The 19,259-nt window shown below is 42.3% G+C and overlaps 1 protein-coding gene across 1 annotated transcript in view; it reads right to left on the bottom strand.

The window, feature by feature from the left end:
- Positions 1-917: 917 nt before the first annotated feature.
- The window catches only part of LOC129869320 (fibronectin type III domain-containing protein 7-like), a 36,650-nt gene continuing 18,308 nt past the window's right edge, over positions 918-19,259 (bottom strand). Inside the window, exons 5-12 of the mRNA XM_055943663.1 lie at positions 7,633-7,866; positions 6,318-6,578; positions 3,369-3,602; positions 2,819-3,079; positions 2,229-2,489; positions 1,665-1,925; positions 1,143-1,403; positions 918-949 (exon numbers count right to left, since the gene is read on the bottom strand). Of these exons, the coding sequence (XP_055799638.1) occupies positions 918-949; positions 1,143-1,403; positions 1,665-1,925; positions 2,229-2,489; positions 2,819-3,079; positions 3,369-3,602; positions 6,318-6,578; positions 7,633-7,866 (1,805 nt within the window). The remainder of the gene's footprint in view (positions 950-1,142; positions 1,404-1,664; positions 1,926-2,228; positions 2,490-2,818; positions 3,080-3,368; positions 3,603-6,317; positions 6,579-7,632; positions 7,867-19,259) is intronic.

The raw sequence follows: 19,259 nt of genomic DNA, 5'->3' as shown, positions 1-19,259 counted from the left end.
GAAACTGATCATTCATGCCAATTTTGGTCCCAGCAAGTCTTTTACCCAGGCTTTTAACCATTATTTTATCTTTAAATGAAGCAAATTTGGCAACGATTGGGCATTCGTACCTCTGCCCTCTCTGTCCGAGGCGGTGTACACTTTCAAGTTGGATCTTATCGATACTTCGAGTGGAATCTGAAGCGCTGCAAAAAGGAACTCTCTAACTACAGATTCAGGAACCTCTCCTTCTTTCTCTTGGATACCTGTAAGTACCAAATTCTCTCTCATGGATCTAGTTTGTATGTCCAGTAAGCATTCCTTCAGAACGTTGTTCTCCTTTTTAAATTCATTCATTTCGGTTTCAATCTTATTGACCGTCACTTTTAGCGCGTGTGTTTCCTTCTCCAATGTTGCAGCTTTTTCATCACTCATCTCTAGGCTTGCCTTCAAGTCTTTTATATCTTTACTAACTAATTCAAGTATACCCAGTTTGTCATTTATTGATTTTAACAGATCGGTTTCGACCTTTACCATTGCTGGTGTTGAGAATATTAGATCATCCGTGTCGGTTGAGGAGTCACGTTTTCGTTTTTGATTTGGTTCCCCTGTCTTATTCTCCGTCATGTTTGGGTGTTGCTTGTTTTCGTAATATTTGTCGATAAATGTCTCTAGTCTTAGGATTTGTTTTGTGTTATTATCCAGATTGAAGGTTATCACCCACCAGATTATTTAGTGCTAATATTTTAGTCTAATTTAGCAGATATTTCGAATATTATGTTTTATCTTGAGGTGCTCTACATAACTTCGTTCAGTCCGCCATTACCTTTACGTCCGCCGTCCAATGTTTGTCTATGGTGATTGCATAGCTGTGTGCTCGATTTTATACACCTGTCAGCAAGGGTGTTGCTGAAATAGCCGAATCCACTAATTTGAAGTCATGTCCACTTACCTTTGGGCATGTGTTTATCTGGGGTGTCCACATTCTACAAAACATGGTTTTGTTGAGAATATGACTCCAAACAAACATTACTGCAGCTTACACAAATAATAATGTTCATGGCTTTTCCTGACTTAACCAATCAAGCAGGTTGCTTGATTGATTGATTGCTTAACCCAGAAACATATCACATCAACCCCACTGTTTATTACTCCGTCTTTACCTGTCTCTAGGGTGACCATGCTGCTCTCTGTGCTGGAGCAGGCGTCGTCCACAGCCAATACACTGAGGCTGTACGTTTGACCACACAGCAGATCCTCCAGACTACAGGTGGTGTCGTTGGACGTGCATTCCGTACGGTGGCCGCTGTTGCCCATGGCGATGGCAGTGTAGATCTTGGCCCCACGGCTGGCGTCCCAGGTGACGGCTACAGGGCTCTCTCCACAGGTACGGTGCGCTGTCACGTTAGTGGGCACACAGGGCACTGAGAGGGGAGGAAGATGAGGAAAATAGGGGAAAATTCTTACAGTTTATATAGAGTAACTGATCAGTTATACAAGTTCTGACATCCTTGAATTTGAGTTGAGAAATATTGGAAAGTGACTTTATATAACGCCTTTTTCTTCCATTGTTGCGTCTACCTGATTGAAATTTGAGTAGTATTTTGATAGAGATCGTTCAAACGGCTGGAACTCAATGGAATGAAACTTAATTTATTTCACAAACTAGTTATATCCTGTCTCACCTTCCCTGATGACCATGGCCTGACTGGGCATAGAGAGGCAGGATCTGTTAACAGACATAACCTCCACAACATACTCCTCTCCACAGTCCAGTGTGTCCACGCTACAGCTGGTTGCCGTGGAGTTACAGGTCACCTGCTCTCTGTTGCCGTGGGAGATGATGGTGGTGTAACCTAACGCACTCAGCGACGTGTCCCAGCTCACCGTCAGCGTTCCAGACCCACAGTCCATCTCAGTTTGTACGTTGGCAGGCCCGCATGGGACTGGAGAGAGAGAGCGAGAGAGAGTGATGGAGAAGAGAGGTATGCAGTATGTACAGTAGTACACTAAAATAGAAGTGTATCAGAGTTATGGTTAAATCTAGGGGTCATATAACTGTGGAGAGGTTTCGGGACTAAAGTCAAAACTGAGTAGGATTGAATCAATAAGTGTTAGGTTGAGTAAGTTGCATATAAGTCATATAGATGCCCTACCTGACTCTAGTTGTTGGATTAAGGATTCGGCGGTTGCCAAATTCTTCAATTAGGGCTAGTATTGTGTGTACTGTTAATGGTGGAGGTTCCTACCTGACTCCATGGTGATGGCCTGAGAGGGTATGCTGGGGCAGATGCCGTCGTGGTGCATGACGGAGACAGAGTAGAGCTGGCCACACTTCAGGCTGGGGACAGTGCAGTTGTTTCCTGTGGTGCTGCAGCTGAGAAGGCCTCCCTCCGTGTCCTCAATGGTGGCTGTGTAGGAGAGTATACTGTGATGGCCCTGCCACACAATCAGAGCGTGGTTCGCCGCACAGTTGAGGAAGGCCTCGATGTGGTCCGGAAGGCAGGGGGCTGGAGGGGAAGGGAGAGGGGATCATGTGATATGAGAGACACTCAACACTCAAATAAACATGGCAAATAACAGTTTGGAAATCATGTATTTATTGAGCTGTATAGTAGGCCTTGCTCAAAAGGCACAGAATAACAAGACTACTACTACTTCCTGTGTAATAAAACTATAATTATTATTACCATTATTATTATAAAACTATTTAGAACTCATCACCAGCCTGCCTGTCCACAAACTGGAGAGAGCAGAACAGTAAAAGCACTTTGTGACAACTGCTGATGTAAAAAGGTCTTAATAAATATATCTGATTGACTGATTGACAGTAACATGCCTGTCTCTACGGTGACAATCTCGCTGTCGGAGCTGTTGCACTTGAGGTTGGTTGCGGTGACGAAGGCGTTGTAGGTGGAGCTGCAGCGGAGGCCCTTGATCTGACACTTGGTATCCATGGAGTTACAGGTATGAACCACGCCAGCGTCATCCATTGCTGTGGCGATGTAGAACAGAGAGCCGTAGGAAACCTGCCAGTTCAGAGTGATGGAGTCGGATCCACAGTACATTGCTGCTGAAACGTTCTGAGGAGCGCAGGGAACTGCAGCGGGGAGAGAACATTCAGTTGAGTGTGTGTGTGTGTTGGTTTCAGAGCGTCTGTGTGTGGTTTGGTACTAGTTAGTTACAAGGGTAGTGAATGCCCCAGTTGAACAATATACACTGCTTAATGGCTTTTCCCTTCAAGATAAGCTTATTGAGTCAGGTGTGAAAACCATGCATGAAAGTCACATCAATATGGCTAATGAATTCAGTGGAGGCTAACGGCTAGAAAAATCATGTGGATGTAATGTATGTAATTTACTGGCAGTGAAGAGTTGACCATGTCTCACCTGTCTCAGCCACCCGTCCCAGAGTCCTGTAGCTGGGGCAGTTGTCATCGAAAGCTGTGATGTACATGGTTAAACTCTCCCCACAATGCACCGAGGGTATGGCACAGCTGTTGGTGAAGGAGCTGCAGTTGTAGCGGTTGCTTTCATCCTTGTTTCCCCATGCCTCAACCGTGTAGGCCAGAGCCCCCTCAGCACGGTCCCATGTGCTGGTCAGGACTTCAGACCGACAGTTGGCTGAGGATAACAAGTTCTGAGGCATACAGGGGGCTGGAGAGGGATGATAAAGAGTTGCTGATAGTTGCTGTGTGAATTTAAGCATGCTCTCTCTAATTCTTTCTTTCTCTCTCTCGGAGGACCTGAGCCCTAGGACCATGCCTCAGGACTACCTGGCCTGATGACTCCTTGCTGTACCCAGTCCACCTGGCCGTGCTGCTGCTCCAGTTTCAACTGTTCTGCCTGCGGCTATGGAACCCTGACCTGTTCACCGGACATGCTACCTTGTCCCAGACCTGCTGTTTTCAACTCTCTAGAGACAGCAGAAGCGGTAGAGATACTCTGAATGATCGGCTATGAAAAGCCAAATGACATTTACTCCTGAGGTGCTGACCTGTTGCACCTTTGACAACCACTGTGATTATTATTATTTAACCCTGCTGGTCATCTATGAACATTTGAACATCTTGGCCATGTTCTGTTATAATCTCCACCCGGCACAGCCAGAAGAGGACTGGCCACCCCTTATAGCCTGGTTCCTCTCCAGATTTCTTCCTAGGTTTTGGCCTTTCTAGGGAGTTTTTCCTAGCCACCGTGCTTCTAAACCTGCATTGCTTGCTGTTTGGGGTTTTAGGCTGGGTTTCTGTACAGGTGGGTTTCTGTACAGCTGATGTAAGAAGGGCTTTATAAATACATTTGATTTGATTCCCACTCAAGTTATTATTATTTCACAAGCATTGTAGTTTTGTATATTACAATCTTAGAAAGAAAGGTGGTATCTACAATCTAAAAGGGTTCTTTGACTGTCCCCATAGGATAACCCTTTGAATAACCCTTGTTGGTTCCAGGTAGAACCCTTTTGGGTTCCATGTAGAATGCTTTCGGAACCCTTTTTTCTAAGCGTGTACATTAAATTGTTGTCAAAAAACATTTTTCTTTATTTTGCTAATTATATGATCCTTATAGATCAGTAGGAGGGGCGTTTTTAGCTTTTTGAAGTGCAGTCCAATCAAGTCATGGATAGTCAAGGTGCTAAGACTGGAGCTAAAGCCTGACACCTACTGGTCCTCTCACTTCAGAATGTCAAGATCAGACGCTAGGCTAGAGGGTCCCACACAGCGCCAGTTGTCATCCTAATCGTACAGAATATGAGTGTAGTCAACTAGTGATGCGTGGGTTGATTTATAACTCGCAGTCCCCGCTGTTATATCCGCGGGGCGGGCGGGTTTAGGGTCATGAAATATTATGTGGATGAAGGAAGGGTGGGTTGAATAAAGAGAAAACAATAACTGAAAAAATCCATAAATGTATAATTTTTGTGCAATTTTATATCAATAGGCTACATTGAGGTTTATCTTTCATTATTTTATGCAATCTAGCATTAGTGCCAAATGCTTTTGGGAAGGATTAGAAAAAGTTAACATCGATTCACGGAGTCAAAAAGGACAATGTCGAAGTTTAATTCAATATGAGAAAAGCTGCGAAATGGAGAGTTGAAAATAGGGGGAGGGACAGAAAAGTAATGTTTGGGAAAGATTTGTTGAAGTGGTAAAAGAGAATGATATGTTATGTGTGATGATTGTGAGAGGCTATACAAATTCGACAGTCACAAGACGTGGACTTCAAATAGGCCTATGGAACGTCAAGGGAACTGTAGCCTACTGTTCAGATGGGTTAAATGGAAACTGAAATCTGGACACTGACTGTAGGTCTATAACCTCTCACATAGCCTTACTATTAACTCCTGCAGAACTAAGAATTTCTTGCAGTAAAATTATAACGCAAATGTAGGCAATTTATTTAATGGAGAAATATGATTTCTTTCTTTCATCATCTTGAGAGAATGTGAATGTGCAGTTAGATACCGTCTGTAGAGGTGGTATCTTTATCAGCATCATAAAAGCTGATAGTATTTCAACCACATAAAATATGCATCCAAGCCGAACTGAAATCTTATCAGAAACATGTTGGGTTGTTTTCACAGCGTTCTATATCCTTAGAACGGGTCAAACATTTGGACATTTTGCACAGAAAATCTTTCCAGTTTTTTGTGGTTGGATTATTGCATTTTGTCCCCCGTCCCTAAACGTCTTCACTCCGGCGAAAGAATCAGAGATGACAGAGAGAACTTTACCGATGTCAACTTGTTTCAATCATTCATTCTATCGATTTATGACATTATTCTGGTGAGCAGGGCTTTATTTAGTCTTCTAGGGCAACATATAATGACAGGAGAGAAGCTGTATGTATCTAATTATAGACCAGTTGACTAACAAATAGCCTAACAAAATGTTGAAATTATAAGCATAAACATATCTAAATCAGGCAAAAGAAAATCCTGCACCCCCTGTCAAAAAAGCATTCCTCTGTCTCTGACTGTAGTTTACAGTGCATTTTCTATATTAGTGGTTTAAGGTTGGGTGCGGTCTCAGATTTTCACTTTATCACATATATTCGGGCGGTTGCGGATGGGTTATTAGCAATTGCGGTAGGGTGTGGGTGAGCAAACAGCTGACCACTATAGTCTACTATATTCTCATAATGAAAAAACTGTGGGCCCTTGTCAAAAGTTCTACTCATGGTTGTCTCACCTAGCTATGGTATCTTAAGATTAATGCATTACCTGTAAGTCGCTCTGGATAAGAGGGTCTGCTAAATGTCTAAAATGTAAAACGTACTATATAGGGACTAAGTTGCCATTTCAGAAGCATCCTGTGAGTGTGTCTGTGGTCGTACCGGTGCGGACTGCTACTGGTGGGCTGGCCTGGCTGTTGCACTCGCTACTGACAGAGTAGACAGTGAAGGTGTAGCGACGGCCACACACAGTGTTGGTGAAGAAACAGGAAGTGTCTAAGGTCATACAGTCCATGTTTTCTCCCTCTGAGTCCACGGCCTTGGCCCTGTAGTGAGCCGTGTTGTTGGTGGCAGCCCAGGAGAAGATGATCACGTTGCTGGAACACTCACGGTACAGGTTGAGATTCTTTGGAGGACAGGGGACTGCGAGAGGGAGAGAGAGGGAGGAGGGAGGGAGGGAGAGAGAGCGGTAGAGGGAAAAAGAGAGAGAAATATGAGAGGGTGAGAGTGAGGGAGAGAGAGAGAGAGTGAAGAATGGGAGAAGAGAGAAAAAAGGGCGAAACATCAAAACCCTGATGTTTAAGATTACAGCAAACCACTGGGGTATAGAGTTCTACAAACCACTGGGGTATAGTGTTCTACAAAGGGACTCCTTTTCTCTAAAATAGGTTACAGAATATAATATAACATGACTTTGCAGCTCAATAGAGGACCTAGTTCTCAAGGATGATGCCTATGCAGTAATGTGTGGGTGTGGTCTGTGTCTATGTGAATAAGAAATAAACAGACATAGAGGACCATGGAAAAGCAGGAAGGTAAAAAACTATTCCCATATGACCTCAAATATTATCCTAACAAAAACAGCAAAAGAAAGGCTGTTTACAGCTTTGCATTATACACTATGTTGTATTGTCATCATATGTGAACTGTAATATGTGTCAAATCTGATGTAAAAAGTGAATTCAGGTAAAGCACTTTGTTGGACACATCACTTGTACAGTTGGTGTACTGTACATCCTGTGAGAAACAACACTTGTTTGTTGCCCTTGACCTGCAGCAGCTAAGCCCTGGTACACAATACAGCCTCAGGAGGCTGTGTGAGAGATAGGATGTTGGTTAAGCTGTAGCCTACAGTAGGGGAGAGCATGGCTGTGTGTTCGGTTGGAGGAATTAAAGGGTCAGAAGTGTAAGAGTGCCATTCGTTCAGCCTTCTAGAATGTTTGCCCTCCATTCTGTCCTCCTCCGTCTTATTGTGGGTCCACTTTATTGTGGGTCCACTTTATTGTGGGTCCACTTTATTGTGGGTCCACTTTATTGTGGGTCCACTTTATTGTGGGTCCTGGTGTTTCCCTTTTCTCAATCAGTGTCCCACCTGTGTCACTGTGTCTCACCTGTCTCCAGGTGTCCTACATATGTCAAAAGTGTCTCACTGTCTCACCTGTCCAAAAGTATACCTCCTTGGTCTCAGTGTCCTTACCTGTGACAAAGTGTGAGGTGGCGTTTACTTTGCTCTCACAGCTCTTGGACACAGCGGTGACCTGCACCATGTAGTCCTCTCCGCAGCCCACTCCTGTGATCTGGCACTCTGTGCCCTGAGAGGTGCAGGATAGGACGGTCCTGCCGCTGCCGGTAGCAACTGCTCTGTACGAGTCTGCTCCGAACACTCGGGCCCAGGACACCATGGCTCTGCCACTGGTACAGCTGTACTCCACTGATATGGACATCACAGCACTTAATGCTGAAAATGACATATAATACTTGCATAAGTACTGGATTTGGTTCATGTGAATGTGAGGATCATTCGGTGCTTGCCTATTTGAAAATTACATATTTACTTATTGGCTTATCAGTTCAGTGCAAAGGAGAAACCTTTTTGAGGAAATGTTTGCTATTACATAAAAAAAAATGATATATATATATATACACAGTAGGTCTGAAAATACCTAGTTTATAGAACAGTAATGACTAATTGTAAAACTGATTATAAAAGCTTACTCACTGTTTGTAGTATATGTGTATTCAGTAGGCTCTCCTGGCTCCAGTAAGGTGTTGACAGAAGCCACTGATATCTGATAAGAGGAACATGGCAGGATATCCCTTATGTCCAGTTGGTTGTGTGACACTTTTGTCTTGAACAGAGCGTTGTTTGGTTCATCCAGGTCAGTAACCGTCACCTGGTAAAGAATAACCTTTTCCACTGGCTGCCAGAACAGGCGCACTGAACTATTTCCAATCTGGTTGGCTGTAACTCCCTTTGGCGGTTGGATCACTATGGAGGGACAAATGAACGGTCATGTAGGCCTATAATGGACCGCTGACTAGAGTTCACCTGTGGTAGGCTAGTTGAAGGCTGAATGCCTTAAGTATAAAGCTAAAAGTGAAACGTTAAACATTTAAGCTAGAATACGCTGGCTTTAACATTCTTTAGACCTCGCATCAGTTTACCCACAACCAGAATGTAGTCTAATGTTAATCGAGGTAAAATAGTTCACTCACAGGTAGAAATGGTCCTCACTCTGCTTCTCGCTCCAAGACCAGCTTGGTTTGCGGTGTAGATGTAACAGTCATAGACGGTTGATGGCTGCAGGTTTTGGACCACAGCGCTCACGTTGGTGAAGGTCAAATTAAGCGTCTCTACCATGGTCTTTGATTCCATTAACAGGTGATAATGGTCCGCGGTGTACACGCGCGCCCATTCTATTTGGATTGAAGTACTTGATAATGCCCTTGAGGAGGTTATCTGAGAGGTGTCAGGAACTGAAATAGTAACAAAAAGGGCAATGTAAGCTATTATTAGCATTTCTAGAATATTGTTCAGTAGACCAGTCCATGCGCAAAAGTCCATGCGTAAATCTGCAAAAAGACTAGGCTTGATAAATAGCACACGTTTTTTAAATGAAATATTTGAATTTACTGGTTAAAATTCATGTTTATCACAACTTTGCTTTCCGGTGGAGAATGAAACTTACCTGTTTTGGCCACTTGTGTTTTCAAGCACATAACATAGTAGAACTGGAACACTTTGACCGTAACACTATACAAGGTTCCAGGTCTCAGGCCCTGGACCAGTTTCTCCGTACTGGTAGCTGGTAGCGTTACCACGACAGGTGCTATATCTGTCGCATTTATTACCCGAAGGTCCAAAAAGTAATTTGTTGCTCCAATGTATTTGTTCCATTTCACCAGAAGTGCTGACGCAGCTGGAGATGTTATTGATGTGATATTGCATACTGAAAGAGAGAGAGAGAAGTTTGAGTACAATTCAATAGAAAAAAGGTATCTAGGAGAGAATAGCCTAGTAGAATTGATTGATGAGTAAATCAGTAGACATCTCAATACTCTATCAAGCATCATTGCCCGAGGGGATGACAATACGTTTTCAAGTCCATCTCCCCCAAATTGAGTCAAATCTTACAGTTAGACTTTTTTTGTAGTTTGAACATTGGAACACAGAATCATATTTAAAAAATATTATGAATAAATAAACATTACTGACTGCTTGACATCCACATCTTCCCTTTATTCAAAGTCCATCAACTAATGATATAGCTGGAGACTTACCTTGTGCTTTTGTGTATGATATCTGAAAAACAGACAAAATAAGTGAATTATACTCCAACATTCATTTGACAAAACAATATAATATAAATATACAAGTTTGCACACAAAAAAGTATATTCTAAGAAAATATATATTTACCTGTGTTAGAGATACCAAAACTAAAGAAAAACCTATTGCTCCTACCAATCCCATTTTTCACAATGACTGCAGGATCCCGATTAGTTTAGTATACAAGGGAGTCAAATACAAAAGGTGTTCTGGATTCTTTTGAGCTAAAGCGCACATACTGGGTGGGAACCAATCAGTAGGCCCCAAATGGGGCCAGCTTTCCTCCTGATCGCCCTGGGCACCGAGGTGTCATGAGAAGATAGCGGCGCAGGCAGGGAACGAGGGAGGGATGAGAAGAAAGACTGGGTGGCTCAGCTCTATTGGAAGGATACAGCAGGCTGGTATCTCTCTCCGTGCTACTGTATCAGTTTGGTTGCATAATAATCAATGCATCCCCTCCATGATTTGTCACACACCTATATTACGTTCAGTATTTACATTTGATTTGTTATCCCCACTCTGTGTCACGCCCTGGCCTTAGTATTCTTTGTTTTCTTTATTATTTTAGTTAGGTCAGGGTGTGACATGGGAAGTTTGTGTGTTTTGACTAGTTTAGGGTGTGTGTATTGTTTAGGGGGTGTTGTATAGTGTATGGGGTTGTGTTCAGGAGAGAGTTCTAGGAAAGTCTATGGTTGCCTGGTTTGGTTCTCAATCAGAGACAGATGTCATTAATTGTCTCTGATTGGGAGCCATATTTAAGGCAGCCATAGGCTTTAGGTGATTGTGGGAGATTGTCTATGTTGAACGTAAGTAGCTTGTGTGTGCACTTTCGTTTGTAGCTTCACGGTTGTTTGTTGTTTTGTATAGTTTGTATAAGTGTTTCGTTTCGTGTTCATCTTCGTCGTAAAATAAAAGAAGATGTATTCATAGCACGCTGCGCCTTGGTCCATTCATTCACCTCAAGACGACCGTGACACACTGTGCCTTTTTCTATTCCACTTAGGCTATGTTTAGACTGTTATGATATTTTTTCCAGTAATTGGTCTTTTGAACAATCACATCAGATCTTTTTCAGGGCTGATTTGATTGGTCAAAAGACCAGTTAGTGAAACAAAGATCGGTATTGGGCTGCCTGTCTAAACGCATCCATAGATGCCACAATAACTGCGTTTACACAGGCAGCCCAATTCTGATATTTATTTTCCCCCTAATTGGTCTTTTGACCAATCACATCAGATCTTTTCACAGCAAACCTTTTTCAGAGTTATCTGATTGCTCAAAGATCAATTAGTGAAAAAAAAAGATCAGAATTGGTCTGCCTGTGTAATTGCAGCCTATGTGCTACTATGTGGCATATTTCAATGTGTTATGTTGAATGATTTCAATATTTCTAAAATAGATCGTTTTTTCTCAATCATCATGTATTCATTTAGCACAGTGGTTCCCAAACTTTTTATAGTCCCGTACCCCTTCAAACATTCAACCTCCAGCTGCGTACCCCCTCTCAGCGCACTCTCAAATATTGTTTTTTTGACATCATTATAAGCCTGCCACACACACACTATATGATACATTTATTAAACATAAGAATGAGTGTGAGTTTTTGACACAACTCGGCTCGTGGAAAGTGACAAATAGCTCTTATTGGACCAGGGCACAAATAACAATATAATAATAATCAATAATTTTGCTCTTTATTTAACCATCTTACATATAAAAGCTTATTTGTTCATTGAAAATTGTGAGTAACTCACCACAAGTTAACGAGAAGGGTGTGCTTGAAAGGATGCACATAACTCTGCAATGTTGGATTGTATTGGAGAGTCTCAGTCTTAAATCATTTTCCACACACAGTCTGTGCCTGTATTTAGTTTTCATGCTAGTGAGGGCCGAGAATCCACTCTCACATAGGTACGTGGTTGCAAAGGGCATCAGTGTCTTAACAGTGCGATTCACCAAGGCAGGATACTCTGAGCGCAGCCCTATCCAGAAATCTGACATTAGTTTCTGATTAAATTAAATTTTCACATAACCGCTTGTTGCAATTTTGATGAGGCTCTCTTGTTCAGATATTGGTAAGTGGATTGGAGGCAGGGCATGAAAGGGATAACGAATCCAGTTGTTTGTCATCCGTTTCGGGAAAGTACCTGCGTAATTGCACACCCAACTCACTCAGGTGCTTTGGAATATCAGATTTGACATTGTCCGTAAGCTTGAGTTAATTTGCACACAAAAATCATACAATGATGGAAAGACCTTGTAAATGCAGGCAGAGAAGAGCTCCAACTTCTTAATCATAACCTCAATTTTGTCCCGCACATTGAATATAGTTGCGGAGAGTCCCTGTAATCCTAGATACAGATCATTCAGGCGAGAAAAAACATCACCCAGATAGGCCAGTCGTGTGAGAAACTCGTCATCATGCAAGCGGTCAGACAAGTGAAAATGATGGTCAGTAAAGAAAACTTTAAGCTCGTCTCTCAATTTAAAAAAAATGTGTCAATACTTTGCCCCTTGATAACCAGTATGTTGTAAAGGCGTTACATGGTCGCTGCCCATATCTCATTGCATAATGCAGAAAATACACAAGAGTTCAGGGGCCTTGCTTTAAAAGTGAACCATTTTCACTGAAGTGTCCAAAACGTCTTTCAAGCTGTGAGGCATTCCCTTGGTAGCAAGAGCCTTTCGGTGGATGCTGCAGTGTACCCAAGCAGTGTCGGGAGCAACTGCTTGCATGCGCGTTACCACTCCACAATGTCTCCCTGTCATGGCCTTTGTGCCATCAGTACAGATACCAACACATCTTGACCACCAAAGTCCATTTGATGTCACAAAACTGTCCAGTTCTTAAAAAAGATCCTCTCCGGTTGTCCTGGTTTCCAATGGTTTGCAGAAGAGGATGTCTTCTTTAATTGACCCCCCATAAACGTAACGGACATGTATCAGGAGCTGTACCACGTCTGTTGACTCATCCAGCTGTAACACATAGAATTTACTGGCTTGTATGCAAAGCAGTAACTGTTTCAAAACATCTCCTGCCATGTCAGTGATGCGTCATGAATCGGTGTTGTTTGATGAAGAGATTGTCTGTATAGTTTTTTGGGCCTTTTCCCCCAACATTGTCCCAGCCATATCCGCGGAAGCAGGAAGAATTAAGTCCTCCACAATAGTACGGGGCTTGCCTGATCTAGCCACTTGGTAGCTCACCATATAAGACGCTTCTAGCCCCTTCTTATTAATGGTATCTGTTGCTTTTATACGTGTCTTACTATTCGAAAGTCGTCTTAATTCTCACTCAAAAAACTCCTGTGGCTTATTTTTCAAATTGGCATGTTTTGTTTCTAAATGTCTGCCCAATAGGGAAGGTTGTGAGATAGTACTTTTGCACATAAAGCACACTGTGGCTGAGGAAAGGTACTACTCCCAGTATAAGTGAACACCAAATCAATGTAGTTCTCATCATATTTGCGCCTCTTCGATGGTCCAACGTCGCTGTCTGTTGTTCGGTGCTTTCCCGGGTAAGGGGGCAGTAGCTCTTCGGCTGCATCAGATTCACAATTGTCAGTGTCCATGCTAGCTGGGCTAACAACAAATGTAGAATTACTGATGCTAGCATTGGATGTGCTCGTGGAAGCAGAACAACTTGTGTCGTCGACAGGTGCAGGTGTAGTACTGCTGGAAGTAGCAGTACTACCAGTAGAGCTGGTATGTGTCTCTATGGACACGGGCCTTACTTTTTTAACCATGAATACATTTTCGAGCAAACGGAATGAGCAGCTGCTACGTTTGGCAACATATTTTTTTAAATGTGAATCACATTTCTATTTGGCGTACCCCTGACGGCATTGCGGGTACACTTACCCCAGTTTGGGAATACCTGATTTAGCACAATGGATTACAATGTTGAGCCTATAGATTTTAGTTTCTGGGCACCTCACTTATGGAACAATCTTCAGAATACTCAGTTGGATGCATTGCTGCCTTTTGGGCAATTCAGATTGTTGGTAGAGGATCTCTTCGATGAGGAACTGGGTTGTTTTTTATGATTATAGTTTTTTCTGTTTTTCTTTGTGTGTAACCTATGATCCTGCCTTGATTGTGTAGTTTCTTGGTTTTGTCATGCAGGTCTCCCTTGGAATATAGACCATGGTCACAATAGGTCACCTAAATAATTCAATAATAATAAAGAAATAAGTAATATGATCTTTCATTTAGGGGCAGGAAATAGGCAGGAAATGATCATGGGCTCTTCATGATTCCAAATAAGAGTTTGTCCTATTACATGGATGTGTAAAGTATCTTATATTGTATAAAATGTAGTCAACTGCTAGTCAGAGCACTTGCTATAGTGTTGGCCACTATCAATACCTCAGTCCCACTATGGTTTAATAATGAAGCCTTCATAAACCCTTTATAATTCCTATATAAGATGCTTAGTAAAGCATTAGTAATTAAGAATATATTAAGTGTAGCAAAAGGGTTATGCCAAATTTGGCTAACTATCAGTTGTAAGGACCCTTCATGTAGTTATCATTTATTTTGTGAATCATATACAGTGTGTAGTTGTAATAAAACATTCATAATTTGTTGTTCATTTTGAGTGGGACCAATAACTCAGTGCCTTAGTTATACATGGTTTCACTATTTTTTTCACTACATGACCATCATTTAGCTTTTTCAAACAGAAATTTGCATCCTGTAGCACTAATTCCAAAAAGTTTTGGGACACTATAAAGTCCATGGAGAATAAGAGCACCTCCTCCCGTCTGCCCACCGCACTGAGGCTAGGAAACACTGTCACCACCGATAAATCTATGATAATTGATCATTTCAATAAGCATTTCTCTACGGCTGGCCAAGCTTTCCACCTAGCTACCCCTACCCCGGCCAACAGCTCTGCACCCCCTGCAGCAACTTGCCAAAGCCCCCCCCTGCTTCTCCCTCACCCAGATCCAGACAGCTGATGTTCTGAAACAGCTGCAAAATCGGGATCCCTACAAATCAGCTGGGCTAGACAATCTGGACCCTCTCTTTCTAAAATAATCAGCAAAAATTGTTGCAACCCCTATTACTAGCCTATTCAACCTCTCTTTCGTATCGTCTTGAGATCCCCAAAGATTGGAAAGCTGCCGCGGTCATCCCCCTCTTTAAAGGGGGAGACACTCTAGACCCAAACTGTTATAGACCTATATCCATCCTGCCCTGCCTTTCTAAAATCTTTGAAAGCCAAGTTAACAAACAGATCACCGACCATTTTGAAACCCACCGCACTTTCTCCACTATGGAATCTGGTTTCCGAGCTGGTCATGGGTGCACCTCAGCCACGCTCAAGGTCCTAAACGATATCATAACCGCCATCGATATAAGACAGTACTGTGCAGCCGTCTTCATTGACCTTGCCAAGGCTTTCGACTGTCAAACACCGCATTCTTATCGGCAGACTCAATAGCCTTGGTTTCTCAAATGACTGCCTCGCCTGGTTCACCAACCTCTTCTCTGACAGAGTTCAGTGTGTCAAATCGGAGGGCCTGTTGTCCGGACCTTTGGCAGTCTCTATGGGAGTGCCACAAGGGTTCAATTCTAGGGCCGACTCTTTTCTCTGTATATATCAATGATGTCGCCGTTGCTGCTGGTGATTCTTGATTCTCTGATCCACCTCTACGCAGACAACACCATTCTGTATACATCTGGCCCTTCTTTGGACACTGTTATTAACAAACCTCCAAACGAGCTTCAAAGCCATACAACACTCCTTCCGTGGCCTCCAACTGCTTTTAAATGCTAGTAAAACTAAATGCATGCTCTTCAACCGATTGCTGCACGCACCTGCCCGCCCGACTAGCATCACTACTCTGACGGTTCTGAATATGTGGACAACTACAAATACCTAGGTGTCTGGTTAGACTCTCCTTCCAGACTCACATTAAGCATCTCCAATCCAAAATTAGATCTTGAATCTGCTTCCTATCTCGCAACAAAGCATCCTTCACTCATGCTGCCAAACGTACCTTCGTAAAACTGACTATCCTACCGATCCTTGACTTCCGCAATGTCATTTACAAAATAGCCTCCAACACTCTACTCAGCAAATTGGATGCAGTCTATCACAGTGCCATCCGTTTTGTCACCAAAGCCCCATATACTACCCACCACTGCGACCTGTATGCTCTCGTTGGCTCCACTGGCTCCAGGTCATCTATAAGTTGTTGCTAGGTAAAGCCCAGCCTTATCTCAGCTCACTGGTCACCATAGCAGCACCCACCCATAGCACGCGCTCCAGCAGGTATATTTCACTGGTCACCCCCAAAGCCAATTCCTCCTTTGGCCGCCTTTCCTTCCAGTTCTCTGCTGCCAATGATTGGAACTAATTGCAAAAATCACTGAAGCTGGAGACTCATATCTCCCTCTCTAACTTTAAGCACCAGCTGTCAGAGCAGCTCACAGATCACCGCACCTGTGCATAGTCCATCTGTAAATAGCTCCTTTGCACCCCAGTATGCCTACTTGCACATTTATCTTCTGCACATCTATCACTGCAGTGTTAATTTACTAAATTGTAATTATTTCGCCACTATGGCCTATTTATTGCCTTACCTCCCTTATCTTACCTCATTTGCACACACTGTATATAGACTTTTCTATTGTGTTATTGACTGTATGTCACACCCTGACCTTAGAGAGCCTTTTTATGTCTCTATTTGGTTTGGTCAGGGTGTGATTTGGGGTGGGCATTCTATGTTTTTGTTTTCTATGATTTTGTATTTCTATGTTTGGCCGGGTATGGTTCTCAATCAGGGTCAGCTGTCTATCGTTGTCTCTGATTGGGAACCATATTTAGGTATCCCTTTTCCCCTCCTTTCGTGGTGGGAAGTTAACTTTGTTTGGGGCACATAGCCTTAAGCTTCATGGTCGTTTTTGTATTGTTTATTGTTTTTGTCGGCGTCATCACCTAATTTAAAGGAATATGTACACTCACAACGCTGCGCTTTGGTCTCCTCCTTTTGACGGCCGTGACACTGTATGTTTGTTTATTCCATGTGTAACTCTGTGCTGTTGTTTGTGTCGCACTGCTTTACTTTATCTTGGCCAGGTTGCAGTTGTAAATGAGAACTTGTTCTCAACTGGCCTACCTGGTTAAAAAATATATATATAAATTAACAGGTGTGTGCCTTTCCAAATCATGTCCAATCAATTGAATTTACCACAGGTGGACTCCAATCAAGTTGTAGAAACATCTCAAGACAATGGAGATGATTGTGGACCACAGAAAAAAGAGGACCGAGCACGCCCCAATTCTCATCGACAGGGCTGCAGTTGAGCAGGTTGAGAGCTTCAAGTTCCTTGGTGTCCACATCACCACATCACCAACAAACTAACATGGTCCAAGCACACCAAGACAGTCGTAAAGAGGGCACAACAAAACCTATTCCCCCTCAGGAGACTGAAAAGATTTGGCATGGGTCCTCAGATTCTCAAAAGGTTCTACAGCTGCACCATCAAGAGCATCCTGACTGGTTGCATCACTGCCTGGTACGGCAACTGCTCAGCCTCTGTCGTGGAAAATCGTCTCAGAAATATAACACTAGTAAGAACTTGTGAAATCAAATAGACTTTTTAATACAATGTATCACAAGCCGGAACGATCCGCGGATCCCACCTCTTCCCAGAGCACTGGTTCGCTCTTTATACACATCCACACACATGAGATCATTACATACATTAATTAAATTACTTCTCCTATGGTCATCTGCCACCATTATCCTTCATTTCAGGCTTCCTGCTTGTCTACGCCCAATAACGCCTGTATCCGCTCTTGATTAGATTATAATGGGGGCAGGACCCCCTTGTCCCCTAAAATTAATATATGTCTATCTTGCCCTAAGCACTTATGGCCTTTTACCCTAAGCACTTATGGCTGTTCCTGTCAATTTTATCTTCATAATGGTGTCCTGCTTTTTCCATACATGCACTTTAAAGCACGTATGACTTTGGCCATCTGCTAATCTTTGGTTTCCTGTATTTACCAGAATGGCAAATGCACTCACGTCTGCCTTCTTCTCCTATTTTCTAGTGTACGCCTGTCTATTGTTTTAATAGTGTGATATCTACCTACATATGTATCAATTACTCCTACATAATCCCTCCTCTTGAGGGTAATTAGCCTCAAAAACTATACTAAAATGACATATAGCGAGTAGATATCAATACCAACAATTGACTAATACATCATCAAAATAAAGCTTACAAATCACTTGGACCAAACATCTCCAATACATAAACACAGACAGGAAGAAAAGATCCAATTGAAACATAATACACTTACAAAACCCAACTAGACCAAACATCTCCAATTAATAACATAAAATAGGAGTGAAAGATCTAGTTAGTAAAAATAAAAAACACTTATAATCAACCATTATATTTTGATGAAGCATGAGCATGTAGTATGAAGCCCTGCCTGAGGTTACAAAGAACACAAAGCATTAGGCAAAATAGATATGCTAAAACCCCTTTACATAAGAGCACAGTCCTCATCCTTACATATAAGACAATCTCCTCTGACATTTTGACAGAAAAAAGGTTCTAGGTGATGATAATGACCATCCTCATGAATTTTTGTACACCACTTGCAATTGTGACGCAAATTACACTTTTTGTGGACATGTATGAGTAAACATTCATCTGAACTGGGTAATTGAACATATACATGGAAACCATGACACGCATGACCACCCCTCTCTCCTTACAGACATCTGTTTAACTGTTGTCTGAACCACAATTGACTTTAGCAGGGGTATAACACAACAAAATACAATACCCAGAGCCAATAACCCTCCTCCCAACATGATGGCCATCCTAGCAAACATGGCTCCCCACTTTCCTAACGCTAGGTCCAACCAATCCCAAACATGAGAGTCTAAACCAGAATTAGCCTTTACTTCTGCTCATAATCCTTTGAGTTTGGCCATAGCAATATTGGGAATAAAGGTGCAACAGTCATCCCCAAACATGACACAAACTCCACCCTTCTCCACTAAGAGCCAATTAAGTATAGTTAATGAATCCCTGTTGGTTATAGCATATATAATTAATCCACTCTAAGTTCTTATTTGGTGTTATCCACAAAAATATAGATTCAAATCCTGATTTAACCTCATCTCTGGCCTTGAAATTCCTAGGTAGACCTCTAAGCAGTCCAATTGCATTAAGGTATACCTCAGGATCCTTCTCATAAGCCCTTTTAACTCTAGGTTTAACATAGTCATCATGGGGTGATTTAATAATAGTAACCTATTTAATTAATCTAACTAAGGCACAAGGACCAATCCACCCATCAGACAATACATTCAACGGTTAGTTTCTGGATGTGTGGAAAGAACAATCAGCAATACCTCTGTCTTGATTTTTCAACATAGTAAGAGATGGTGCAACCTGAGTTATGTGACCACACAACCCTTTTCTATTCATAATCAACCCTTTATCATTATTTCTACG

Source organism: Salvelinus fontinalis, chromosome 14, assembly GCF_029448725.1.
Source record: "Salvelinus fontinalis isolate EN_2023a chromosome 14, ASM2944872v1, whole genome shotgun sequence".
NCBI lineage: Eukaryota > Metazoa > Chordata > Actinopteri > Salmoniformes > Salmonidae > Salvelinus > Salvelinus fontinalis.
Note: the sequence above shows the minus strand (reverse complement) of the source record. Positions and strands in the feature narration are given on the sequence as shown.